This window comes from Prunus dulcis, chromosome 5 (genome assembly GCF_902201215.1).
Source record: "Prunus dulcis chromosome 5, ALMONDv2, whole genome shotgun sequence".
Lineage (NCBI taxonomy): Eukaryota > Viridiplantae > Streptophyta > Magnoliopsida > Rosales > Rosaceae > Prunus > Prunus dulcis.
The window spans coordinates 8,478,350-8,499,311 of NC_047654.1; the positions used below are offsets into that span (position 1 = coordinate 8,478,350).

Consider the following 20,962-nt stretch of genomic DNA (forward strand, 5'->3'; position numbering starts at 1 on the left):
AAATTTTCGAATTTGGAACATACCGAGTTAAAATAAACATAAACATAAAAATCCAAAGGACCAACACTGAGCGAGTCCGCTCAGTGAGTCACTCAACTCCACACTCACCGTGACGGGGAAGAAACGGCAAGCCAACGGCCTATCTTACCGTTACTCTACCTGTTACTTCCTTCCTTCTCCTTACGCCACGCGTTACAATCAACCAAAACGTTACCGTTTTGGCAGGTGGCAGCGTCGAAATTTAGTAATATAATATATAGCATCTTTGTTGTGAAGGTATAACTGGCTCTTAATTCCTTATAGGCTCTGTGAGATTTTGGCTCTGTGTTTGCGTGTGTTTGTGATTCCATTGATCGCCTCTGCCCATCTACCAGTCTTCATGGCCACGCGGCTCTCTGATTGATCACGAAACCCCTCACATTCGGCACACGCTCTCTCCTAGGGCTCCAAATTCCCCCAATTTCTCACAGTTTCTAACCGAAAAGGGGGCCAATTGGGGTTTGGCGCGGCCAAATTTCTTGGGTTTTTCAATGACCTATGACGAAAGTGAGGATCGGGGAGAGGTGGTGCCGGAGCTGATTTTGAGAATTGGGGGTGAAGATGACAAAAGGGACTATGTGAAGTTGAGGGGTGATCATGGCGATTGCGGACCGGCGGAGGGGGTTGAGGGGCCGGTGGAGCCCTCTCCCCCAAAAAAGTTAGCGTCTTTGTGGTATTGGGTTCGGTTGGTATTGTTGGTCATGTGCTTGGTTTTGTTGGCTATGGTTTTTGTCAAATGGGTTGGACCTTTCTTCATGGATAAGGTAATTTGTGCTTTTTCTTTTAGTTTTTTGGTTTTTGGGTTTTGGGTTTCGTTCAATTCTTTCATAGGGCAATTTTTTTAAAACTATGGTTGATTGATTTGTTTATATTCTTGATTTCATATTGTCTAGTACATGTTTATAAAGGGCTGCGTAAAGTTTATATTGGATTGCATGAATTTTTTGTTCTATATGCAATCAACCTACGTCTGGTGGTGCTGCTACTGGAATGGTTTTTGATTAATTGTTTGCATTCCTTTTATAAAATTTTACCTGGAAAGCGTTTCCTTTTTGTGCGAATAGCTCTGTTTTGCATACAAGGCACGTCTAATTTGAGCTTTGATGAAATGGGTACTGGGTACTCATGTAGTACTTTTTGGATTATAATTTGGAGCTTGTGGTGAACTTTGGAAATATTTATGGCTGCAGTCATTTATGTGGCATACAAATTAGGTCACTTATAACAAAGTTCTGCTTCCCCTTAAATGGTATTACAAATGATTGCTGGTTACTTTTCCTGTTCCAACTAGCTTGGTTTCCAATTTTGAGAGATTGTGACATACTTCCTCATATATAAAGTCTTTTACTAGCTAACTAATGATGAAGTCGTTTACAGGAGATTATTCCAATTATTACCTGGGAGACAAAGACATTCAGTACTCCAGTGCTTGCAGTTCTCGTCTTTGCTTCTGTTGCATTGTTTCCCACCCTACTTTTACCATCGTCACCTTCTATGTGGGTGGCTGGTATGACTTTTGGTTATGGCTATGGATTTCTTCTAATCATGTCAGCAGCAGCTGTGGGTGTATCTCTTCCATTTTTCATGGGCTCTCTCTTCTATCGTAAAATTCAAGTGTGTAACCCCTGTATTAAACTTAGCTTCTTCCTTTTTTTTAGTTATTGCTCTCTCTCTCTCTCTCTCTCTCTCTCTCTCTCTCTCTCTCTCTCTCTCTGTGAAGGCACTTAGTCTAATTTAACTTAACATTTCTCCATTTTTATGCAGGGATGGTTAGAAAAATACCCAAAGAGAGCGTCCGTTCTAAGATCAGCCGGTGAAGGAAACTGGTTTCATCAGTTTCGAGCTGTAACATTAATCAGGATTTCTCCGTTCCCTTACATTATTTATAACTACTGTGCTGTGGCAACAAATGTAAAGTATGTTCCTTATCTCTTGGGGTCCTTGGCGGGAATGGTGCCAGAAACCTTTGTTGCCATCTACACGTATGTAAAATCCACCGCCTTCTCTCTTACTCATAGATTCATATGTGTTTTCATGTCTCTATTGTCAGAACTCGGCCATTGTTTTAAGACCATCTTATGATATATATATATATATATATATATATATATATATATATAGACACACACACACACATTTATATTTATATATTTGCTTGAATTCTTAAATTGGTTACAAAACACATTCTTATGTGCATGAGAACATGGGTGGTATTTATTTAATCTTGTTTGTCTGAAATTCTTGTGAGAACTCCAAGATATTATATTTTTTGTAAAATGAGAACTTCTGGTATGTTGGATTGTGCTTATCCTAACTTATTTAGTAGGGTTTGGAAAAATATGTATATTTTGTTCTTGTTCGTCTATTAAAGGTGATCTTGGAAGTGTGTTGAATCTTTTTCCAGAACTCATTCACAATTGGTAATTTCCTTATTTCAGAAGAATGTTAACTCTTTTCAATATGTTGCATTGATGAATCTCCATTTCTTATGTTTCATGAAAATGTGGGGTTTCCAACAATTAAGCAATATAGGTGTCACATGGTTGGATGGTTGGAAGTCACAGCTATCCTGACCTTCTTTAGTACTGCCCTGAGTTGGCTTTCATTTGGCACTGGCCCTGAATTGGCTTTCATTTGGCATTTCTTCACACCTGATCACTATATTGGTAATGGTTGCCAAGGGAATCACTATAAATTCCTGGTAATTGCAGCCACAATAAGTGCAGTGTGGCTGGCTTTGAGTACACCACAGGCTTTTTGAACCACAACGCTTATTTCTCTTGCCCCCCCACTATCCTTAACTGGTAGCTCTTCTTCCATTCCATTCTTTCAATCTGGTCGGTGCATTGAGCTGGTTGTGACTTGTTAGCAAAAGTTTGGACAGGAAAGGAGGGAACAATATAGGAAATGTTTTGTGGGCAATAACTTTGTGAAGTTCTCATTTTAAACTTTTTTCTTTTCTCGAGTGCAAAACAGAATACATCTGTTTCGTTCTTACTGATATTCCCTTATTGTTCTCATGGACATTGCTCTCTGTTTAGATTTTCAAACAATCGAATGTGCTTTAACTTATCAGCTAAGTTTTTCTTTTGCTTTTGTTGCAGTGGGATCCTAATACGGACGTTGGCAGATGCTTCACATGAGCACCATGGTCTTTCTGCCCCACAAATAATCTTCACTGTTGTTGGCTTCTCTTTGACTGTGGCCACCACAATTTTCTTCACGGTGTATGCTAAAAGGCAGCTCAAGGAATTACAAAAGGATGATGAACCACTATTGCAATAAGCTTTTGGTTCTCGTTTTTGTTGCAGGAAAACCATCTGCGGCACAAGACAGGCCAAAGACACGGTTGCATGCGGATGAAGTTTCTTTTACCACATGACTTCATCTGTTATTGTTAATGTATTCAAAATTGATGCAATATGAACTGTGTGGAAGACGGAGGAGAAGAAGCCATGACATACATTCAACATGCTTGACACTGTTATACCACCATTTGCTCCTTAAAACAAGCGTAAATTTGTTTCCATTCTCTCTCTCTCTCTCTCTCTCTCTCTCTCTCTCTCTCTCTCAATTGTCATTTGTATATGCTTGAAATGATGCTTGAAGGATCTAATTGGACTCTTGAAAGATTCTTGACTGTATATAGAGAACCACTCATTAGTATATTAATTGTAGATGTTTTTGGTCATGTAGATTCATGTAAGCTGTATCGCAATATTACTTTCCCTCTCTCTGTTCTTAATGAGTTATTTTCGCACATTAGTCAAACTGTTATTGGCAGGAAGGAAGAATGGTTCATTTCAATGAAGGAGCCATGTAGTTAACGAAGTTCGAATCACCCTTCTCATGGAGTGGATGAATAGTTTAGACTATCATCTGAATTACCAAAAAAAACAGAAAACTAAGCCAGTCTCGAAATTTACAACTTGCAAATTACAATACATATGGCAGATGACCTTGAGTAATTGATGCTCTAATCAATGGACACCTCTATGGTTGTGCTGTTGACCTCACAAGATCTAAAGCTTCCTTGGTTTTCCACAATGTAGGACTTCAACGTTGTTTAGCAGTTTATTGCAAACTTTATTCTGGCAAAGGTTCATCTGTGTCCAATCGTGCTTTGGTGACCAAAAGTCGATAAATCATAACTTAATTTGTCACTATTAAAATAAACATTGAGCATAAACTTGTTAGAGATTCTGATTCTTGGTCCCAAAAGAAAAGTATGCTTTTTCATTTAATTATTTTCTCTACCAACAATCTATAAACCACTTTATATATTAATTGACGTACCAAGAGCATATGTGGGATTACTGAAATCAAAATGCTACCCAACAAAAAAAAAAAAAGAAAAAAAAAAGGTAAGAGATTCTTGGTATTATATGAGTTGTGTGAATTGTTAATGATTGCAATGTAGGATTGATTTCGTAATATTCTCAAGTGTGTCAAGCATTACTCGTCATTAACTTACATTTTTCAGCACTTTCATATTTTTTTACTTTATCATGGGATGCGCATCATCATGCACATTATTGTTTTGACACAATCTGATAAACACTCGAAATCCTTACAAAATTGACTAAACTCACCCGATAAATTATTGTTTTGACATTAAAATTGCCTTTTTGTATAAGGTTTAAATATGCTAAATGGTTTGATTACCTTGCTTTTTGATTTTGAGGGACTATCTGATTGTATTACCGATGTTCTTTTTGAGGATTGTGACTTGTAATTTTTATGGGTATGATTCTAAGGGGATCGCCGTCGGGGGGCGGCTACTTCGGTACTCCGATGATTATACGCCCATATACAATAGCCTAAACTACAAAGGTACTATTGGAGTTCGAACTTAAGACCACTGATCTGCAAGTCAATTAGAAATTAATTGATTTGAATTCAAAAGTATTAAACTTAATTAACTCTATTTAATCAGGTTAACTAAAAGTCTAACCGAACATTTGATGCACTGGGCTAAACTAAGAAATACTAGATTAAAAACAAAGTCCATGAGCCCAATAAGCCCAAGGTGAAGGAACACTCGTAGGCTTTTTGATTCTCACACTCACTTTCACACCAAAGCAGGCATAGTGAAGGTGTTATGCTAAAGATTTAAATATTTCCTTGAAATGAACCATTTGCATGTAACATATTGTGTTTTGCTCAGAATAAAAAGAAGATTCGGATCCAATGCCACAACAAATGTACATGGGCAAACAATTTCTGCAGAGAGATACAAGGTGAAGAATGAATTCCACATTTTACATCTACCAAACCATCCTGTGCAGTGCAGTGCTTGCCTGACCAACCAACCAACCCAATATTCAATCATTTGTGGTGCAACCACACTTCTTTTTTCCATTTGTTTACAAATATTTCTTTTCCCTTTTCCATGATCTTCTTTGTGAAGTATCCTTTGATGTAGATAGAGAGGAGGAGGAGGGAATTAAATTGGGGCAAAAAGAATAGATATTAAAAAAAATTATAAAATTGTGATAGGTCTTTTTCTGTGAATTTGGACCACCAATGAAATTGCCGACTGTTGCAGTTCGGGGTATTAAATACTTTTTCTTTTTCTTCAATTTTCTTTTAAAGGCAAAATTTGGGTTGGGGTCTGCTAAGTTCACTGAGAAGATTCTTCCTATCTTTGCCAGTCAAATGCAAAAAGACAAGATTTGAATGGAAGAAGTGATGCAAAACTCAAATTGAGAAAAAAGAAGAAGAAAGAAAAGGAAAAAAAAAATATGAAAGAGATCCAGTTGACCACGTGGCATGATCTAAGAACTTGACATCATACTTAATGCAGATGATTTGTCATTTCCAGCTGGAAAATATAGTATACAAATGCAACGTTAAAGACGACTTTTTCTTCTTCTTTTTGTTTTGTCTTTTAATGATCTTATGTATTATCATAGAGAGAACAATTAAAATATGCTTAGATGATTAATTATTTAATGTATTAGTTAATAAGGGAACAAATGTCTTCTCAAAGTCTTTCAATTGAAACGGCTCAATGCAAAAGCAGAGAAAGAGAGAGAGAGTTTGTTCACTTGTCAGCAAACAGTACAGACAAAAATTAGAAAGACCCTCTTCTTCTTCTTTCTTGTTCACTTTCTTTATTTCTTCTTTTTCTTTAATTTTCTTGCATCGCAATTATGGTGGTGATGGGAAGTGGTGGCATGGTTGGTGTGGAAGAATGAATGCTGTGAAAGAGAGAGAGGCCCAACTTGGTTCTGAGAGAGCAAATAAAGACACATTGGTCTTCTTCTTTTTTTGGGTCTGAACTCTCTCTCTCTTTTTGTTAATTCAACATTATCATTGTGTTTAGATAATACATAGAACATACAGATTAGAGAGAGAGAGAGAGAGAGAGAGAGGGCATGCACGTGGTTCAGCTTCTGTTAAGTGGAGGCGAACTGCTGAATTTTCAGACTATTATAAGCAGTTACATTAATTTTGGCTCCCACTCTCTCACCTGCTTCCTTTCCAGCCAAGCGAAGGCAGAGGTCACTATTTTCCTCCATTTTTATTTTCCTTTTACAATTAAGCCCATAACTGCCTGCCTTCCATCACTTCTCTGTTCTCTCTTCCTTCCCTTCAAGCCAAGCTCAAATTTTGATGCTTTGCTTCAACCCAGAAGACAAAACAGTTCATAAATCTTGGATCTTTTATTGTTCCTGAATCCTGAACCTTGACTGAGACAAACCCAGAAGTGAAAAACCAGCAGAGATTCTAAAACTAGTATTTTCTTTGTTTTTGTACAAATGTGGTCTAATTCTCAGAGATTTCTGCAATTCCAGTGAGACCCAGAGGGTGAAAAATGTTGCTATTTGGTCATGATCGTGATGGGGCATTTCTCATACTCGAAAATAAGTGCAACACTCAAAGCAAAGTAGCAGCAGAACTCGGATCTTATCTCCATCAGATCCAATTTCCATAATGCCAAACGGGTAGACCCCTTTTACCTCACATTAACTGTGTTTAGCATGAGAAAGCTTCATACTTTTCGTCTTTCTCATGCTCTTTTATGCTTTGTTCCTTTCTTTTTGGCAATCATTGTGGTTTCCTCAGTAACTGAGAAAGAGATTCTGCTTCAATTTAAAGGAAACATAACAAATGATCCGCACAATAAGTTAGCTTCATGGGTTCTTAGTGGGAATCCTTGTGAAGATTATCATGGTGTGTTCTGTAACTCTGCTGGGTTTGTAGATAAGATAGTTCTGTGGAACAGTAGCTTAGGTGGAGTATTGTCTCCGGCTTTGTCCGGGTTGAAATATCTGAGGGTTTTGACATTGTTTGGGAACAGATTTATGGGAAATATACCAAATGAGTATGCTGATATTCAAACATTGTGGAAGATCAATTTTAGCTCAAATGCGCTATCTGGCTCGATTCCAGAGTTTATAGGTGACTTGCCTAGCATTAGGCTTCTGGATTTGTCAACGAATGGTTTTACCGGGGAGATTCCATCAGCTCTGTTTAAGCACTGTTACAAAACCAAGTTCGTTTCTTTGTCTCATAACATTCTTTTGGGTTCAATTCCGGAGTCATTGGCTAATTGCCTTAATCTTGAAGGGTTTGATTTCTCCTTCAACAATCTCAGTGGTGGCATTCCTTTGCGAATTTGCGATATTCCTAGGTTAGATTATTTGTCACTGAGAAGCAATGCCTTATCGGGTGATGTTGTGCAGCAGCTTTCAACGTGCCAGAGCTTGAAACTTTTGGATCTTGGTAGCAATTTGTTTAAAGGTTCAGCACCATTTGGTGTTCTTGGATCAAGCAATCTTACTTATTTCAATGTATCACATAATGTATTCAATGGGAAGATTCCTGATATTGCAACTTGTAGTGAGAGAATGGAGTATTTTGATGCTTCATGGAATGAGTTAGAGGGAGAGCTTCCTCTGAGCATTACAAATTGCAGAAGTCTCAAGGTTCTGGAGTTGGGGTACAATAGGCTGAGTGGGAGCATACCAGAGGTTCTTGGGAATCTGGATAGGCTTTTGGTGATTCAGTTGTGCAATAATTCAATAAGTGGAACGATTCCAAAGAATCTTGCAAGCATTCAGCTACTTCAGGTCTTGGATTTGCACAATCTCAGCCTTGTTGGTGACATACCCGATGATATAAGCAATTGCATGTTTCTTCGTGAGCTGTGAGTCCAAATACTATAACGACATTTGTTTAAATTTACATCAAGACTGCTTTCAATCTAACTTAGAAATATTTTATGTTGTTGTTGCTGCAGGGATGTTTCTGGTAATGCTTTGGAGGGAGAAATACCTCAAAATCTTTACAACATGACTTACCTTGAAATCCTTGACCTTCATAAAAACCAGCTCAACGGAAGCATCCCACCAGACCTAGGAAACCTGGCCAAATTACAATACCTGGATCTGTCACAAAATTCACTCTCTGGGCTAATTCCTCCTTCCCTTGGAAACCTAACAAAGTTGACCTATTTTAATCTCTCCTCCAATAAACTCTCAGGCACCATTCCTACAGCTATTCAAGGTTATGGCTCTTATGCATTTATTGACAACCCCTTCCTCTGTGGTGCCCCTTTGGATAAGCCTTGCTCAACAAATGGCAATGGTACTCTAACTCCCACTTCGAAAAAACCCAAGGCTCTTCGTGTGCCTGCCATAATTGCAATTGTTGCCGCTGCAGTGATTCTTAGTGGAGTATGTCTGGTATCAATTATGAACATCAGAGCCCGCAGAAAAAAGAAAGCTGATGTGACAATGGTCGTTGAGAGCACGCCACTTGGTTCAACTGATTCAAATGTTATAATCGGGAAGCTGGTTCTCTTCAGCAAAAGTTTGCCCTCAAGGTACGAAGACTGGGAGTCTGGCACAAGAGCTTTGCTTGGCAAAGAATGTATTATAGGTGTTGGATCAATTGGTGTAGTGTACAAAACTACTTTTGAAGGTGGCATCTCAATTGCAGTTAAGAAGCTTGAAACTCTGGGAAGGATCAGAAACCAAGATGAATTCGAGCAAGAAATTGGACGACTGGGCAACATTCAGCATCCCAATTTAGTAGCATTTCAAGGTTACTACTGGTCCTCAACAATGAAGTTGATGCTATCTGAATTTGTCCCAAATGGGAATTTGTATGACAATCTACACGGTCTTCATTATCCAGGCCCAAGCACTAGCAGAGGCAATAGTGAACTGTATTGGTCTAGGAGATTTAAGATTGCTGTGGGAACGGCGAAAGCTCTTGCCTACCTTCACCATGACTGTAGACCTCCTATTCTCCATCTCAACATTAAATCCACTAACATACTCTTGGATGAGAAATATGAGGCAAAGTTGTCTGATTATGGGTTGAATAAACTGCTTCCCATTTTGGATAATCATGGTTTAACCAAATTCCACACTGCTGTAGGGTATGTTGCACCAGAGTTGGCTCAAAGTCTGAGACTAAGTGAGAAATGTGATGTCTATAGCTTTGGAGTAATTCTTTTGGAACTGGTCACAGGGAGGAAACCAGTAGAGAGACCAACTGCAAATGAGGTGGTGGTTTTGTGTGAATATGTTAGGGAGTTACTGGAGAGTGGCTTTGCTTCAGATTGCTTGGACAGAAGCTTAAGGGATTTGGTAGAGAATGAACTGATTCAGGTTATGAAATTGGGGTTGATTTGTACATCTGAGCTCCCCTCAAAAAGACCAAGCATGGCTGAGGTTATTCAGGTTCTTGAATCCATCAGAAATGGATTGGAGTCATAGTTATCAAAATGAAGTTCATGAATTATGTGTTTACCTCAGCATCAGATCAATGATGCATCTTTCGCCAGAGCAGAGGTCACAAGATAGTAGTTTACCTGAGATGAAGCTTGGATTAGGTGGGGAGGCTAGAAGGTTTTACATATAGGAAAAAAAGATAAAATTCATTGTATTCATTTGGGGTTTTACCAAAATCAATTGTTTTTTGCATTTTTCAATCTTGCAAATAAAAAACATTCATTTACTGTATGTCATCAATAAGACAATTGCTTATGAGAAGTGTAGTTATACTTTGTTCTGGCTTCGTGTGCAAACATAGACCTTCTCTGTTTTTTGTTTCTTCAAAGATAGACGCAGTCTTCAGGACCCCCTTAATAATGAGACTTAACTACAGGAAACAATAACCAAATGTCTTCTTTTTGGTTTGATTGCTTTTACTGCCACCCCGAATCTCATCCCCTTTAAAAATGAATGTTTTAATTACAAACTTATCCCTATAGGCAGCCATGAGCTATGGGCAAATGTACAGGGAAAAATTGTGTAGGAAGCATGAGTTGTCTTAAACTGCAAGATCCAAAATCAAATGACTTCCAGATCTTGTCACGTGAACCCTGGCACAAGTAGCTTCAGAATTTTAAGATATATTATATTGGACTGGGTCAACTGGAAATTTGATTGCACTTTTAGTTCCTGGATTCAGGGGGAAGTTCTGCTTTGACCAGAGACAAAAGTGGCTTTGAAACTACAGCAAGAGCTATTCCTTTAAAAAATTTGTATGCAACCTGAACCTGGAGAACGAATGAACAATATTTCAACTTTGTAATTTACAGGTTTCGGAAATTTTCCGAATTCGATCCATAACAACAGGAATATCTTTTTCAGTCAATGTCGAAAGACAAAACCGGAACCATCCGGGTTCAATACAATGACATGAAGATCCGGGAGTTACATTTACCTTAGCTACATTCAACAACCTATCCCAGAGCTCAAGCTCCCCTTTCTCATTGTAAGAGCGGATTAACCCACTCATGTCAGCCCAACAGTTGAAACCCCCATTGCTCTTTGTGCACTCAATGCCCAATTGCTTCAACCCTGTCAGAAATTTAAGGTGCATTCCTCGAAGTCTCTCTCTATTGGCATCAATAAACTTTTGGATAAATTTGGTGTCTGAAAGCATAGAGATGAGCAACTGTTGGGATGGAGCGGAAATGGACGAGAACCTTGTTAACCTTTTAGCAGCAGCCAGCACATTCTTGTTAAAGGAGTAGATAACACCCGCCCTAAAACCTGGAAGAGAGAGGTCTTTAGATAGACCATATACTATATGTACTCTGTTCTGGTCAAGATCCTCCAATTCAACGATTTCTGCCATGCTTACAAACTCTTCACTTCCATGTGTGGATCCAGCAAACAGCTCATTCGAGATTATATGTATGTTCTTCTCCCGGGCAAAGTCTAGGAGGTTGTAAAGTGATTCACGACTAAACAAAGTGCCAACAGGATTTGAAGGATTTGAAATTATAATCCCTCGAACTTTTAACCCGCGTTTCTTTGCCTGGTTGAATGCCCGGTCAAGAGCAGTTACACTCAAATTGAATTTGTCAGCACTACGGCATGGAACAGTTATTATTTCGACTCCAGTTCGCCACTTTACATCTTTGTCCAAACTGCAAGTCATGTTCGGAAAGTCAGAAAATATTTAGCTTACCTACAGAAACTCTTCAGAAATGTTGAGATTAGATAATAGTTATTACCCAGGGTAATATGGTGCAGGAACAAGAAATGCATTTCCACTGTCTGCTAGGCAGAAGCTTAGTATCTCAATGGCAGCAGTGGCACCAGCTGTCAATACTATTTGTGAGGGGTTGAAGGAAACTGAATTTTTCATGACTTGAGACATGAATCCTGCGACAGCCTGTAGGACTAGAAATATTAGAGAGGGCATAAAATCTCAATGCAATACAAAGTGATTATCTTCAACAAAGAAGACATCAGAAATACTGTTCATGGGGATAAATTCTATATTGGATCTCAATTGCAATATCTTTTGAGTATAAAAGTAAATGCATATACATCACAAAAACAAACCTGCACATTGCATAACAGATTAATGTCTGACCGGCGACCTATAATTCCTCTAGAGAGGTAATAAAAAGAAAAAATACCAGTCCAAATTGATCTAGTTAGAGGTGCAAATAATCAACCATCAAGTTATAAATCATTCAGATAAACATTGAACTACTCCAAAAGCCCCTTAACAGCAGTTGTGTCAAGAGACTTTGCCACATTCATACAGCCAAAAATTGAATACCATCTAAAGTTGAACATAAATTTTGAAAGTAAGGTACATATTCCACCAAGAATTCAACCATTGTGAGTCACCCAAAAATCAAGTGTTATTCAGTCAAGAGACTTCCCTATTTCGATAAACCACAAAATTTGTGAATTGCAACTTGTGCTGGACGTAAATTTTGTAAGTTAGAAGCATACCACCAAAACCTCAACCATTTTCAGTCATCAAATCAAGAGTTATTCAAACAGAAAGCCAAAGACAAAAGTCGATTTCTTTTTAAGCACTCAGCAATATGCAAACTACAGAATATGCTCCAAAAGTACAAAGTTATGTAAAATCCAATTAAAACATTTGCATAAAAGACATAACTTTCGATATGGATTCGCATTTGTTTTCTTCTACACACACAAACATATAATGATGTCAGAGAAAATATGAAATATACCACTTTCAACTCTATCAAGCCATCAAAAGGCTGGCAGCAAGCAATCCCACTTATGCCCAGCTCCCAGCCACCCAAAATTGCGTCCTCTGCATTCTCCACAAGCCAATCTCGAACCAAGTCCAACGATAGCTACACACACCAAAATTCAACAAAACCCATTACACCAATATTCGTTTTTTTTTTTTCAAATTTAAATTTTGAAAAGATGAAAAATGCTAGAGCAAAAGACTTGAAGCAACACAAGCCAAAGCAACCTCGAGTCTGGACCCACCTTATTTTCATCCAAACCCAGCTGAATGACCCCATCCGGATTGCCCAACTCGTCATACGGATCCTCCGATACCTTCCTCAACCCAACCTCGTACGGCGACTGGCCACCTTTCAAAACCGAATTGGCCCGAGCCGAAACGTAAACGGGTCCTCCGGGACATCTTGGGGAGAGGAGGGTCCGAGACAGGGACCGTGGCAGAACGGGTAGTTCCACCAACTGCCCAGCCGGCTCGGAGTCGGGAGAAGGCGGAGGCGTGGGCGGGTTCGGGTTCGAGCGGTATCGTTTCAAGTATAGCTGGAGGAAATAGAAGAGAGCGCATGGGATGACGGAGCCCAAAACGAGGCCTCCTCTGCCTTGAACCACGCCCTGTAGAGGGACAATAACTCTCATGGCGGTGGTGACTCCCCCGCCGCCGGTGGGTTTGGAGCGGTTGGTGTCTGGGTCGGGTTCGGAGGAGAGGAGCCGGGTTCGGGTCATTCTAGAGACATGTGGGCGGGGTTAGAATTGTGGGTTTTCGGGTCGTCGGAGAGTACAAAGTTTGAAGAAGAAGAAGGAGAAGAAATGGAGGAAGACAGCAAAAGAGGGCAGCAAAGGCCAAAAGGGCGTGTGTGTGTGTGTGTGGGTGACAGTGTGGGCGTTGAGTGGCGAAATATTTGGGCTTTGGGAGATTTTAGAAAAATTATTTTGTTTGTTGTGTTATGTTATATGCTCCGTTCCTTTGTTTGAGGCGAAGATTGGATCTAGTCGTTGGGATTTTTGGGTGGGATTTTGCTGAGAGAGTTTACTCATATAGCCTTTCAAAACTAGTTACTTGCTCTTTTATTATTTTTTTTTTATTTTATTTATTTCCTTCATTTTATTTTTTGAATAAAAAAAGAAAATCATGTTCGATGATCAGATATTATGTCTAATCACTCACAAACTACGCATTTTAGTGCATTTAATATCATATGTATCACATATATTTGAGTATTTTTGTGCTTGTGAGAATTTAAATTATGACGTTTATTGTTCAAACAACACTCACTATTTTAGTACTGTGTAAGTTATATTTACTTCGCTTGCTTCTTGAAATGTAACTAAATCCTTATTCTTGTTTAAGCCATATTTGGATAGGTTGAACTAAATTGTTTGAGTATGGGATCAAATCGGACAACATTAAACCACTTAATTATTATCATAATCATTTTATTTTATCAAATGAAACGTATTTGTTCAATGATCAAATAATTTGTAGGAATGACCACAGATAAAGTATCTAAACGATAAATAATTTCGATCATTCAACTACACTGTAGAGTGATTAGAAAGAAAGGGAATATACACATCTTTTTAACAATAATGCTACATTATTGTCTTTTTAATAAGTGAATGTACATTCTAGATCCTACTTGGAAATTTGAGCATTATGAAATCTGATTGTAAAACCTCAAGTCTCAGATTACCAAAAAGGAAAACCTCAAGTCTCAGGTGACAACTAAAGTCTAAAACCAAGTGATATGAACATAGCAAAGAAAGAACATATCTGAATCTAAGATACTTTGGTCACGGACTAATTATCTATTTAGGCATCTTCTCACATGGAATTAATTCTTTTTAAAACAAGTGGTGAAATGGACACACACCAATTCGGTTAATTTAAAAGTTGAATTCCCCATTTTTTTTCTTTGTGCTGACCAATTCGGTCAAATGGACACACACACCAATTAGGTCATCCCCAATATTATAATTGTCAATTCCATGCCAAATTTACCATACCATTGATTTCAAAATACAGAATTAACTTTGGGTTTTGTAGTAATTTCGGCCACACTAATTTAATAATATATTCAAATATTATACAGTATATTGGGAGACAACAAAACATTGTTTATATCTGACTGACTTGTACGGTTCTCCCATGATTTGAAATCCCAATGGGGGTAGGAATCTGCATACAAGCAAAGGGTTGGAATCTATAGACTAAATAATTGATATATGCTACCAAAGTCCTTCCCTTCGTTTGCACTAGAAACAAGCTTTCGGTTTTGTCCCTTGTCATGGCCACCACAAACCACAAGTTAAGCAACCAAAATTGAAGTCTCCCAAGATATCTATTATCACCACAAAATGAAAATGAGCCTCTCCTTGTTTTCTATTCTCCTAGTACGTCTACATGCATGGCTACAAATCTCCTCTTATCTATGAATTGTCATTATTACAAGCTTTTAGGGATCTTGTTGTTTTTCTCAAACTTGCGAGCTTTTGGTTATGTAAATTGGTCAAGACAGTATATCATATCTATTACATCTGAGTTTAAGTCTCCCTTCTTATGATATAGAGTAGTTTATATATACTTTCTTTAAAATAAAAAGAGAAGGAACAAGAGGAATAAATATATAATTATATGAGCATCAAGCTTTGAGTGTAAAACTGGGAGTTTGGAGACAACGCAGGCAAGTATTGCAAGCAACCCAATTTGGTTGAACTACTAGATAGATGGTTATCTGCACAAGGTTGATTACATTATTCCCGGGTATATATTTATTTGGGAGCACGCAAGAGCTTTCAGATAAATGAGTTAATTGCTCATCCTTTTGGTTGTGGTTGTCCAAAAAAATTGCTTTTGAATGTGACTTATGGTTCGTGATCCAATACATATTTTCATGAAAGGAACTTTTAGTCTCATTTGAGTTAAGAAAAAATAACATATTTTCATAGATTTTAAAATTAGTTCAAATTTGAATTCAAACATGCTTTTGGATATGCAAATTGTTGTCTTTAATCCATGAAAACTCGTTTTCCTTATCGCGAATCAAATGCAAAACAAGGCTTATCAAATGAATATGCTTTACAAAGGCAATTTCCAGAAACGTGTATTTAGAAAAGAAAATGATAATTGTGTGCCTCAATAATATTTGCTACGTTATCTTTTACTAAAACGGGACAAATTACTTCCCATCTATGGAAAAACTATTTTTCACTAATAAGAAATTATTGCATAGTACTAGAATAAGATCATGCAGTATAATTGGTTCACGCGTTATTATATGGGTGAAAGACATAGTCCTTTCCCACTTATATAGTACTCTGTCTTTTACCCATATATATATAGTATAGTATCAATATGGTATATATGGTATACTATATCAATAGAAATTTACTTATATATTTAATGGCCAACAATAATGAAGCTAAAATGAGAAGAAAATCTTGACTAATGAATGCATAATTGGTATAGAATGGCCAACAAAGTCCATACCCTTTTTCGGTGATTGACGTGGATGTTTGAGGCTTAGGTGCAAAACCTAGCTGGTTACATACGTATCTTCTAACAAAAAAACAAAGGCACATCTTGTTGTAGGGCTCAAATGTGATTGGAGACTGATGGTAGTAATTTGGCCTACTGGGTTCGGCTTTTGTTCAAAATAAGTGTAGACATAATCTCTCAAATAGCTGTCGGCTTTGTATTGGCTTCAAATATTATGAATTCATGAGAAAACTTGTCCTGCATTTATCAATATTTTGATTGTTACAATTACCGGAAAAACGAAAGTTCTATTGTCTCTCATTTATGGAATATTTGAGAGACAGAGCCCAAAATACCCATTTGCTAGACAATGGCCCACTTCATAATTAATTAATAATATATACATTCATTACAGTTATAATTGTCATGAATTTTTTTACTTTGAGAAACATGAATTTCATATTTTAAATTAGTTGAATAGTAATCTCATCATTTACACACTATCAAAGACTCAAATTAATAATTTATTATATTCCAACAAGTAGAAGAAAAATAAAAGTTTATAAAACATAACACTAAGGTACCCAACTCATACATGAAAGAAATAAAAATAATTCACAAAGTTTTTCTTTTTGAGAGAAAAAATTCACAAAAACTAAAGTTAAACGAAAGAGAAAAAGAAAGAAAAGGTGTAAATTTAGGAGGTTTTAGTGCAAATATCATAAATTAACCTAAAAAAAATAAGAAAAATTAGGTTTTAGACATAATTAACTTTATTAATTAGTTTGTAAGATATTGGATATTTTAGTTTTAGTTTTAATACCTATGAAAAAACTACTATTTTGGATTAGCCCAAAGAGAGGCCCAGATTCGTTGGACCAAGTAAAAAATAACAACTGATAAGACAATTCTACCCTTCTGATAAGACAATTCTACCCTTCTGGTACAATTCTACAATGGCACATGTAGTAATTTTAGGGTTGTTGGATGTCCTTTTGGTAAAATTAGGTGGCTTTGGTTTTATATTAATTAAGCAAAATTAATTATCTTTCTTCCAAATTAGTTAAGTTTTTTATGGGTTAAAACTAAAGAGCCCAAAAAAATAATGGTAGGCATGCCAAATTTGATCTGAATGATATAGAAAATGACATGTCATTAATTTTAAATTAATTAATTTGCCACATGTGTTAGATATAATTATTTTTTATATCATAATAACGAGAGAAAAAATACATTGGTAAAAGTAAAACCCATAAATTTTGTATGAAGAGGGTAAAATATCAAGAACTTCAAAACCAACAAAAAGGATTCGATATGATTGTTTTGTTATAGATATAGTGGGGCAAGGCGGCACTAGTGGCGGCTCTGAAATTTTAGGGGGACCTGTGTCAAAACAAGGGATAGCGCCTCCTAAAATAAAGTCATAGGTTAGGATTTGCCGACTTGTATTTACTATATAACCGACATATTATTCATTATACACAATCTTTATTTTTTGGACTACAAAGGTTTAAGAGATTTGTGGTCACTCACTATTGGATATAAATTCAACGGTGACCACAAATCTCTTGGACTCCTGTGGTCCAAGATATCGGGACTGTCATTATACAGTAGTTAATATCATGAAGTTTCTAACATATGGGTTGAGCTATGTGGACTTTCCGACTTTGCTTAGTTGGTAAACTTCTCTCGAGTATTCTAGATGCTTCTTGATTTATCTAGGCACAAATGTGCATAAATTCCATCAAGAAAAGACGTGAAACCTTATATTGGAGAAAAGATATTTTGAATTTAATGGTGATTCTTGTTACTTGTATCATAGGTTAGAAGATAAGTATATATAATATTTTGTATTTCCATTGGTCTTATGACTTCATGAGGTTAATGGTGATTCTATTTGTCACATGTAGACTTAATTGTGGTTCTTGTTCCACTAATAAATTGTTTTGCTTGATGCAGTTGCGATTCTGGGAGCACTATTTTAAAGAGGGGAGAAAAATAAAGAAAGTTGCCAAATTCCCCCACTATTACATCAAGGTAGTAGAAGTATTAGGGTATTGTGATCGTACAAATGCTATCAAACATGTCATGTTCTTGATGAAGAATATTGTTGTTCTCGAAAAACTTGTTATTGTTCCTAATTCGTCGTTTGATTGGCATCATAGCAAATCAAAATTGGAAAAAAGAGAGAAAGAAGAAAGCAAAGGCAAGACGTCATGCTAATATCCACCTTAAAAATAGGGTTCCTTCAACAATAGAATTTGCCCTACTGGGTTTGGCTTTTGTTCAAAATAAGTCTAGCCATAATCTCTCAAATAGTTGTCGGCTTTGTATTGGCTTCAAATATTATGAATTCATGAGAAAACTTGTCCTGCATTTATCAATATTTTGATTTTTACAATTACCGGAAAGACGAAAGTTCTATTGTCTCTAGGCTATTTTAAACTTGAAAGTTGTAACACATAAACTTGAACGTTGTAACACATAAATCAGATTAAGATGAAGTAATGTGTTACAACTTAATATTTAAGAAAAATAGGAAACTTTCCATAAATGAGATCGTGTCTATATGCGCCCCTTAAACGTCAACTTTCCTTATTTTGGATTGAAAAAAATAGAAAATTAATATTATATCTATTAAATTAATACAATTAATATTAATTATATCTATTAATTAATACAATTAATATTATTTTCTGATGAAGCCCTTGATCTCTTTTTCGCCAAATGCTGTCTGATGAAACCGTACGTTGTGAAATTGCCACAATGCGTGTTCATTGTCTTAATTAAAACCGAGTCCACGTTCATTGTCTTAATTAAAATAATAATGTTAGGCACACTAAATTTGGTCCGAATGACATAAAAAATGACATGTCATTAATTTTAAATGAATTAAATTGCCACATGTGTTAGATAGAATTATTTTTTATATCATAATAATGAGAGAAAAAATACAGAGTGTAACCTAAAAACCCAAAATTAATTGTGTCACCACCATATTCCCACAGCCAACTGTATTCCAAGTTTCCTAGTCGGTGTCAGAGCTCCTACCTATTCTATTCCAAGTTCCCAGTCTTTGAAGGGAAACGACGATCATATCCTATTTCTAATCAGAAAAGGAAAGAAAAAAAAAAAGGTTAAAAACCTTACAAGTGCAACAACGAACGGACAAACCTAGGGCTAGGAGCATTGGATATCTTAGATCTGCAAAGGCAGCCTGATAAGTGTTAACGCCGGCGTCAATTAGATTTAGACCTCCTTTAGGGTACAAGAGTAAAAACTTACTGCCATATTTGATGGACCGCATCAGTGAGTTGCCACATGAAATTCTTGGTAGTATATTGTCTCTCTTGCCGCTAAAGGAAGCAGTGGCTACTAGTGTTCTCTCAAGGCACTTGCGGTATGCCTGGGCATGGTCTACTTTGACACTTGATTTTGATCCCGAGGAAACTTTGATCGACTTCAAATACCACAGTCGAACATTGCAAAACAAGAAAAGCCATAGGTATGTCAATTGGGTCAATCGTGTAGTTTAACAACATTCTGGCCCTAACATCAAACTATTTAGGGCTTGCTTCGATCTAGATCGCCGCTTTACAAGTTCCATCGATAAATGGATTGAATTTGCATTGAAAAAGAGAGTTCAAGTGTTAGTCTTGGATTTTGTTAAGGAATATGGAGTCAACAAAGATTCATATATGTTTCCCCGCAAACTGTTAGGTCTCGAAGAAGGGTTTGCTTCAAGGCATTGTGTTGGACTTAAATCCCTCAAAGTTCTTTCTTTGAACTTTATTGATGTGACCGGAGAAATTCTAGAGCACTTCTTGTCAATGTGCCCATTTCTTGAGCGATTATCAGTGTCTTTTGTTGAAAAGTTAGTTAACTTAAGAGTTGTCGGTCCATCAATTGCATTGAAGTACTTAAAACTAGACGAATGTGATGACCTCAAAAGAGTTGAAATTTCTAACACAAACCTTCTTTCTTTTATTCACACCGGGACTGCAATAGACTTGCGTCTCAGTAACGTACCCTCTCTAGTTGAGGTAGCCATTACTAGTCAAAATAATGACATTGCTAGTTTATGTGCCTCCACTGCTTTCATGAGACTTGCCTTTACCCAACTTTCATGTTGTCTTTATCAGCTAGAGACTCTCATGATCAATACTCAAGAAGCGGTTAGTATTTATTTCTTATGATGATATGTTGTTTTTCTTTTCTCTTTGTTTCGTTTGATTATGTAGTTACTCACTCTCTTTTTTGGCTCTCAGGAGTACAATAAGGATTACACCTTTCCTATATTACCAAATCTCAAGCATTTGGAGTTAACGGTCGAAGGAGATTACAAGTTGAGTCTTAACCAATTATCGTTTTTTATGAAGGCATCTCCTTACTTGCAGAGACTTGCGTTGAAGGTATATAGTCTTTTGTAGTTCCATTGGTCTTATGACTTTATGAGGTCAATGGTGATTCTATTTATCTAATGTAGACTCAATTGTGGTTCTTGTTCCATTAATAAATTGTTTGCTTGATGCAGTTGCGATTCTGGGAGCACCATTCTAATGAGGGGAAAAAAATAAAGAAAGCTGCCAAATGTCCCCACCATTACATCAAGGTAGTAGAAGTATTTGGGTATTGTGGTCGTACAAATGCTGTCGAACATGTTATGTTCTTGATGGAGAATGTTGTTGCTCTCGAAAAACTTGTTATTGTTCCTTACTGGTCGTGGGATTGTCATCATAGTGGATCAGAATCGGGAAAGAGAGAAAGGAAGAAGGAAGCAAAGGAAAGACGTCATGCTAATATGCACCTTAAAAATAGGGTTCCTTCAACAGTAGAATTTGTATGCTTGTAATAAGTGGGGAAATTCTTCACTCATATTCTTTGCATTTGATTTCATGTGAAGGTTACGAAACTTCATAGTATGAAACTTGTTATCTAATTTGATGTCATGTGA

The 20,962-nt window shown here is 36.9% G+C and overlaps 4 protein-coding genes across 5 annotated transcripts; 3 read left to right on the forward strand and 1 right to left on the reverse strand.

Moving 5' to 3' along the window:
* The first annotated feature begins 269 nt into the window (after window positions 1-269).
* On the forward strand, window positions 270-3,784 carry LOC117628314 (transmembrane protein 64). Its single transcript, XM_034360734.1, has 4 exons — window positions 270-803; window positions 1,417-1,653; window positions 1,804-2,021; window positions 3,144-3,784. Exons 1-4 carry the CDS (start codon window positions 531-533, stop codon window positions 3,322-3,324), a joined length of 909 nt encoding a protein of 302 aa, XP_034216625.1. The 5' UTR covers window positions 270-530; the 3' UTR covers window positions 3,325-3,784.
* Window positions 3,785-6,085: 2,301 nt separating this feature from the next.
* On the forward strand, window positions 6,086-10,063 carry LOC117627349 (probable LRR receptor-like serine/threonine-protein kinase At1g12460). Of its 2 annotated transcripts, XM_034359404.1 has the most exons (3): window positions 6,086-6,545; window positions 6,840-8,194; window positions 8,288-10,063. In XM_034359404.1, exons 2-3 carry the CDS (start codon window positions 7,026-7,028, stop codon window positions 9,771-9,773), a joined length of 2,655 nt encoding a protein of 884 aa, XP_034215295.1. In that variant the 5' UTR covers window positions 6,086-6,545; window positions 6,840-7,025; the 3' UTR covers window positions 9,774-10,063. The 2 variants fall into 2 exon arrangements, with proteins under 2 accessions (XP_034215295.1, XP_034215294.1); XM_034359403.1 differs by having other exon boundaries at window positions 6,086-8,194.
* A 496-nt stretch (window positions 10,064-10,559) lies between these two features.
* On the reverse strand, window positions 10,560-13,497 carry LOC117627350 (probable aminotransferase ACS10). Its single transcript, XM_034359405.1, has 4 exons — window positions 12,780-13,497; window positions 12,509-12,637; window positions 11,525-11,685; window positions 10,560-11,437 (listed from the first exon to the last, which is right to left on the reverse strand). Exons 1-4 carry the CDS (start codon window positions 13,254-13,256, stop codon window positions 10,582-10,584), a joined length of 1,623 nt encoding a protein of 540 aa, XP_034215296.1. The 5' UTR covers window positions 13,257-13,497; the 3' UTR covers window positions 10,560-10,581.
* Window positions 13,498-19,304: 5,807 nt separating this feature from the next.
* On the forward strand, window positions 19,305-20,883 carry LOC117628954 (F-box/LRR-repeat protein At3g26922-like). The gene is made up of 4 exons (XM_034361496.1): window positions 19,305-19,513; window positions 19,577-20,183; window positions 20,277-20,420; window positions 20,543-20,883. The coding sequence occupies exons 1-4, from the start codon at window positions 19,305-19,307 to the stop codon at window positions 20,858-20,860; spliced, it is 1,278 nt and encodes a 425-aa protein (XP_034217387.1). The 3' UTR covers window positions 20,861-20,883.
* Window positions 20,884-20,962: the final 79 nt, after the last annotated feature.

What these genes read in the sequence shown, in the direction of transcription:
- LOC117628314 (XM_034360734.1), top strand. Translation starts at nt 531, where the DNA reads ATGACCTATGACGAAAGTGAGGATCGGGGAGAGGTGGTGCCGGAGCTG. An exon ending in TCTTCTATCGTAAAATTCAA is followed by an intron (nt 1,654 to 1,803) that starts GTGTGTAACCCC and finishes ATTTTTATGCAG; the next exon opens with GGATGGTTAGAAAAATACCC. An exon ending in ACCTTTGTTGCCATCTACAC is followed by an intron (nt 2,022 to 3,143) that starts GTATGTAAAATC and finishes CTTTTGTTGCAG; the next exon opens with TGGGATCCTAATACGGACGT.
- LOC117627349 (XM_034359403.1), top strand. Translation starts at nt 7,026, where the DNA reads ATGAGAAAGCTTCATACTTTTCGTCTTTCTCATGCTCTTTTATGCTTT. An exon ending in TGCATGTTTCTTCGTGAGCT is followed by an intron (nt 8,195 to 8,287) that starts GTGAGTCCAAAT and finishes TTGTTGCTGCAG; the next exon opens with GGATGTTTCTGGTAATGCTT.
- LOC117627350 (XM_034359405.1), bottom strand. Translation starts at nt 13,256, where the DNA reads ATGACCCGAACCCGGCTCCTCTCCTCCGAACCCGACCCAGACACCAAC. An exon ending in TGGGTTTGGATGAAAATAAG is followed by an intron (nt 12,638 to 12,779) that starts GTGGGTCCAGAC and finishes TGGTGTGTGTAG; the next exon opens with CTATCGTTGGACTTGGTTCG. An exon ending in CCTGCACCATATTACCCTGG is followed by an intron (nt 11,438 to 11,524) that starts GTAATAACTATT and finishes CATGACTTGCAG; the next exon opens with TTTGGACAAAGATGTAAAGT.
- LOC117628954 (XM_034361496.1), top strand. Translation starts at nt 19,305, where the DNA reads ATGGACCGCATCAGTGAGTTGCCACATGAAATTCTTGGTAGTATATTG. An exon ending in CAAAACAAGAAAAGCCATAG is followed by an intron (nt 19,514 to 19,576) that starts GTATGTCAATTG and finishes CAAACTATTTAG; the next exon opens with GGCTTGCTTCGATCTAGATC. An exon ending in TGATCAATACTCAAGAAGCG is followed by an intron (nt 20,184 to 20,276) that starts GTTAGTATTTAT and finishes TTTGGCTCTCAG; the next exon opens with GAGTACAATAAGGATTACAC.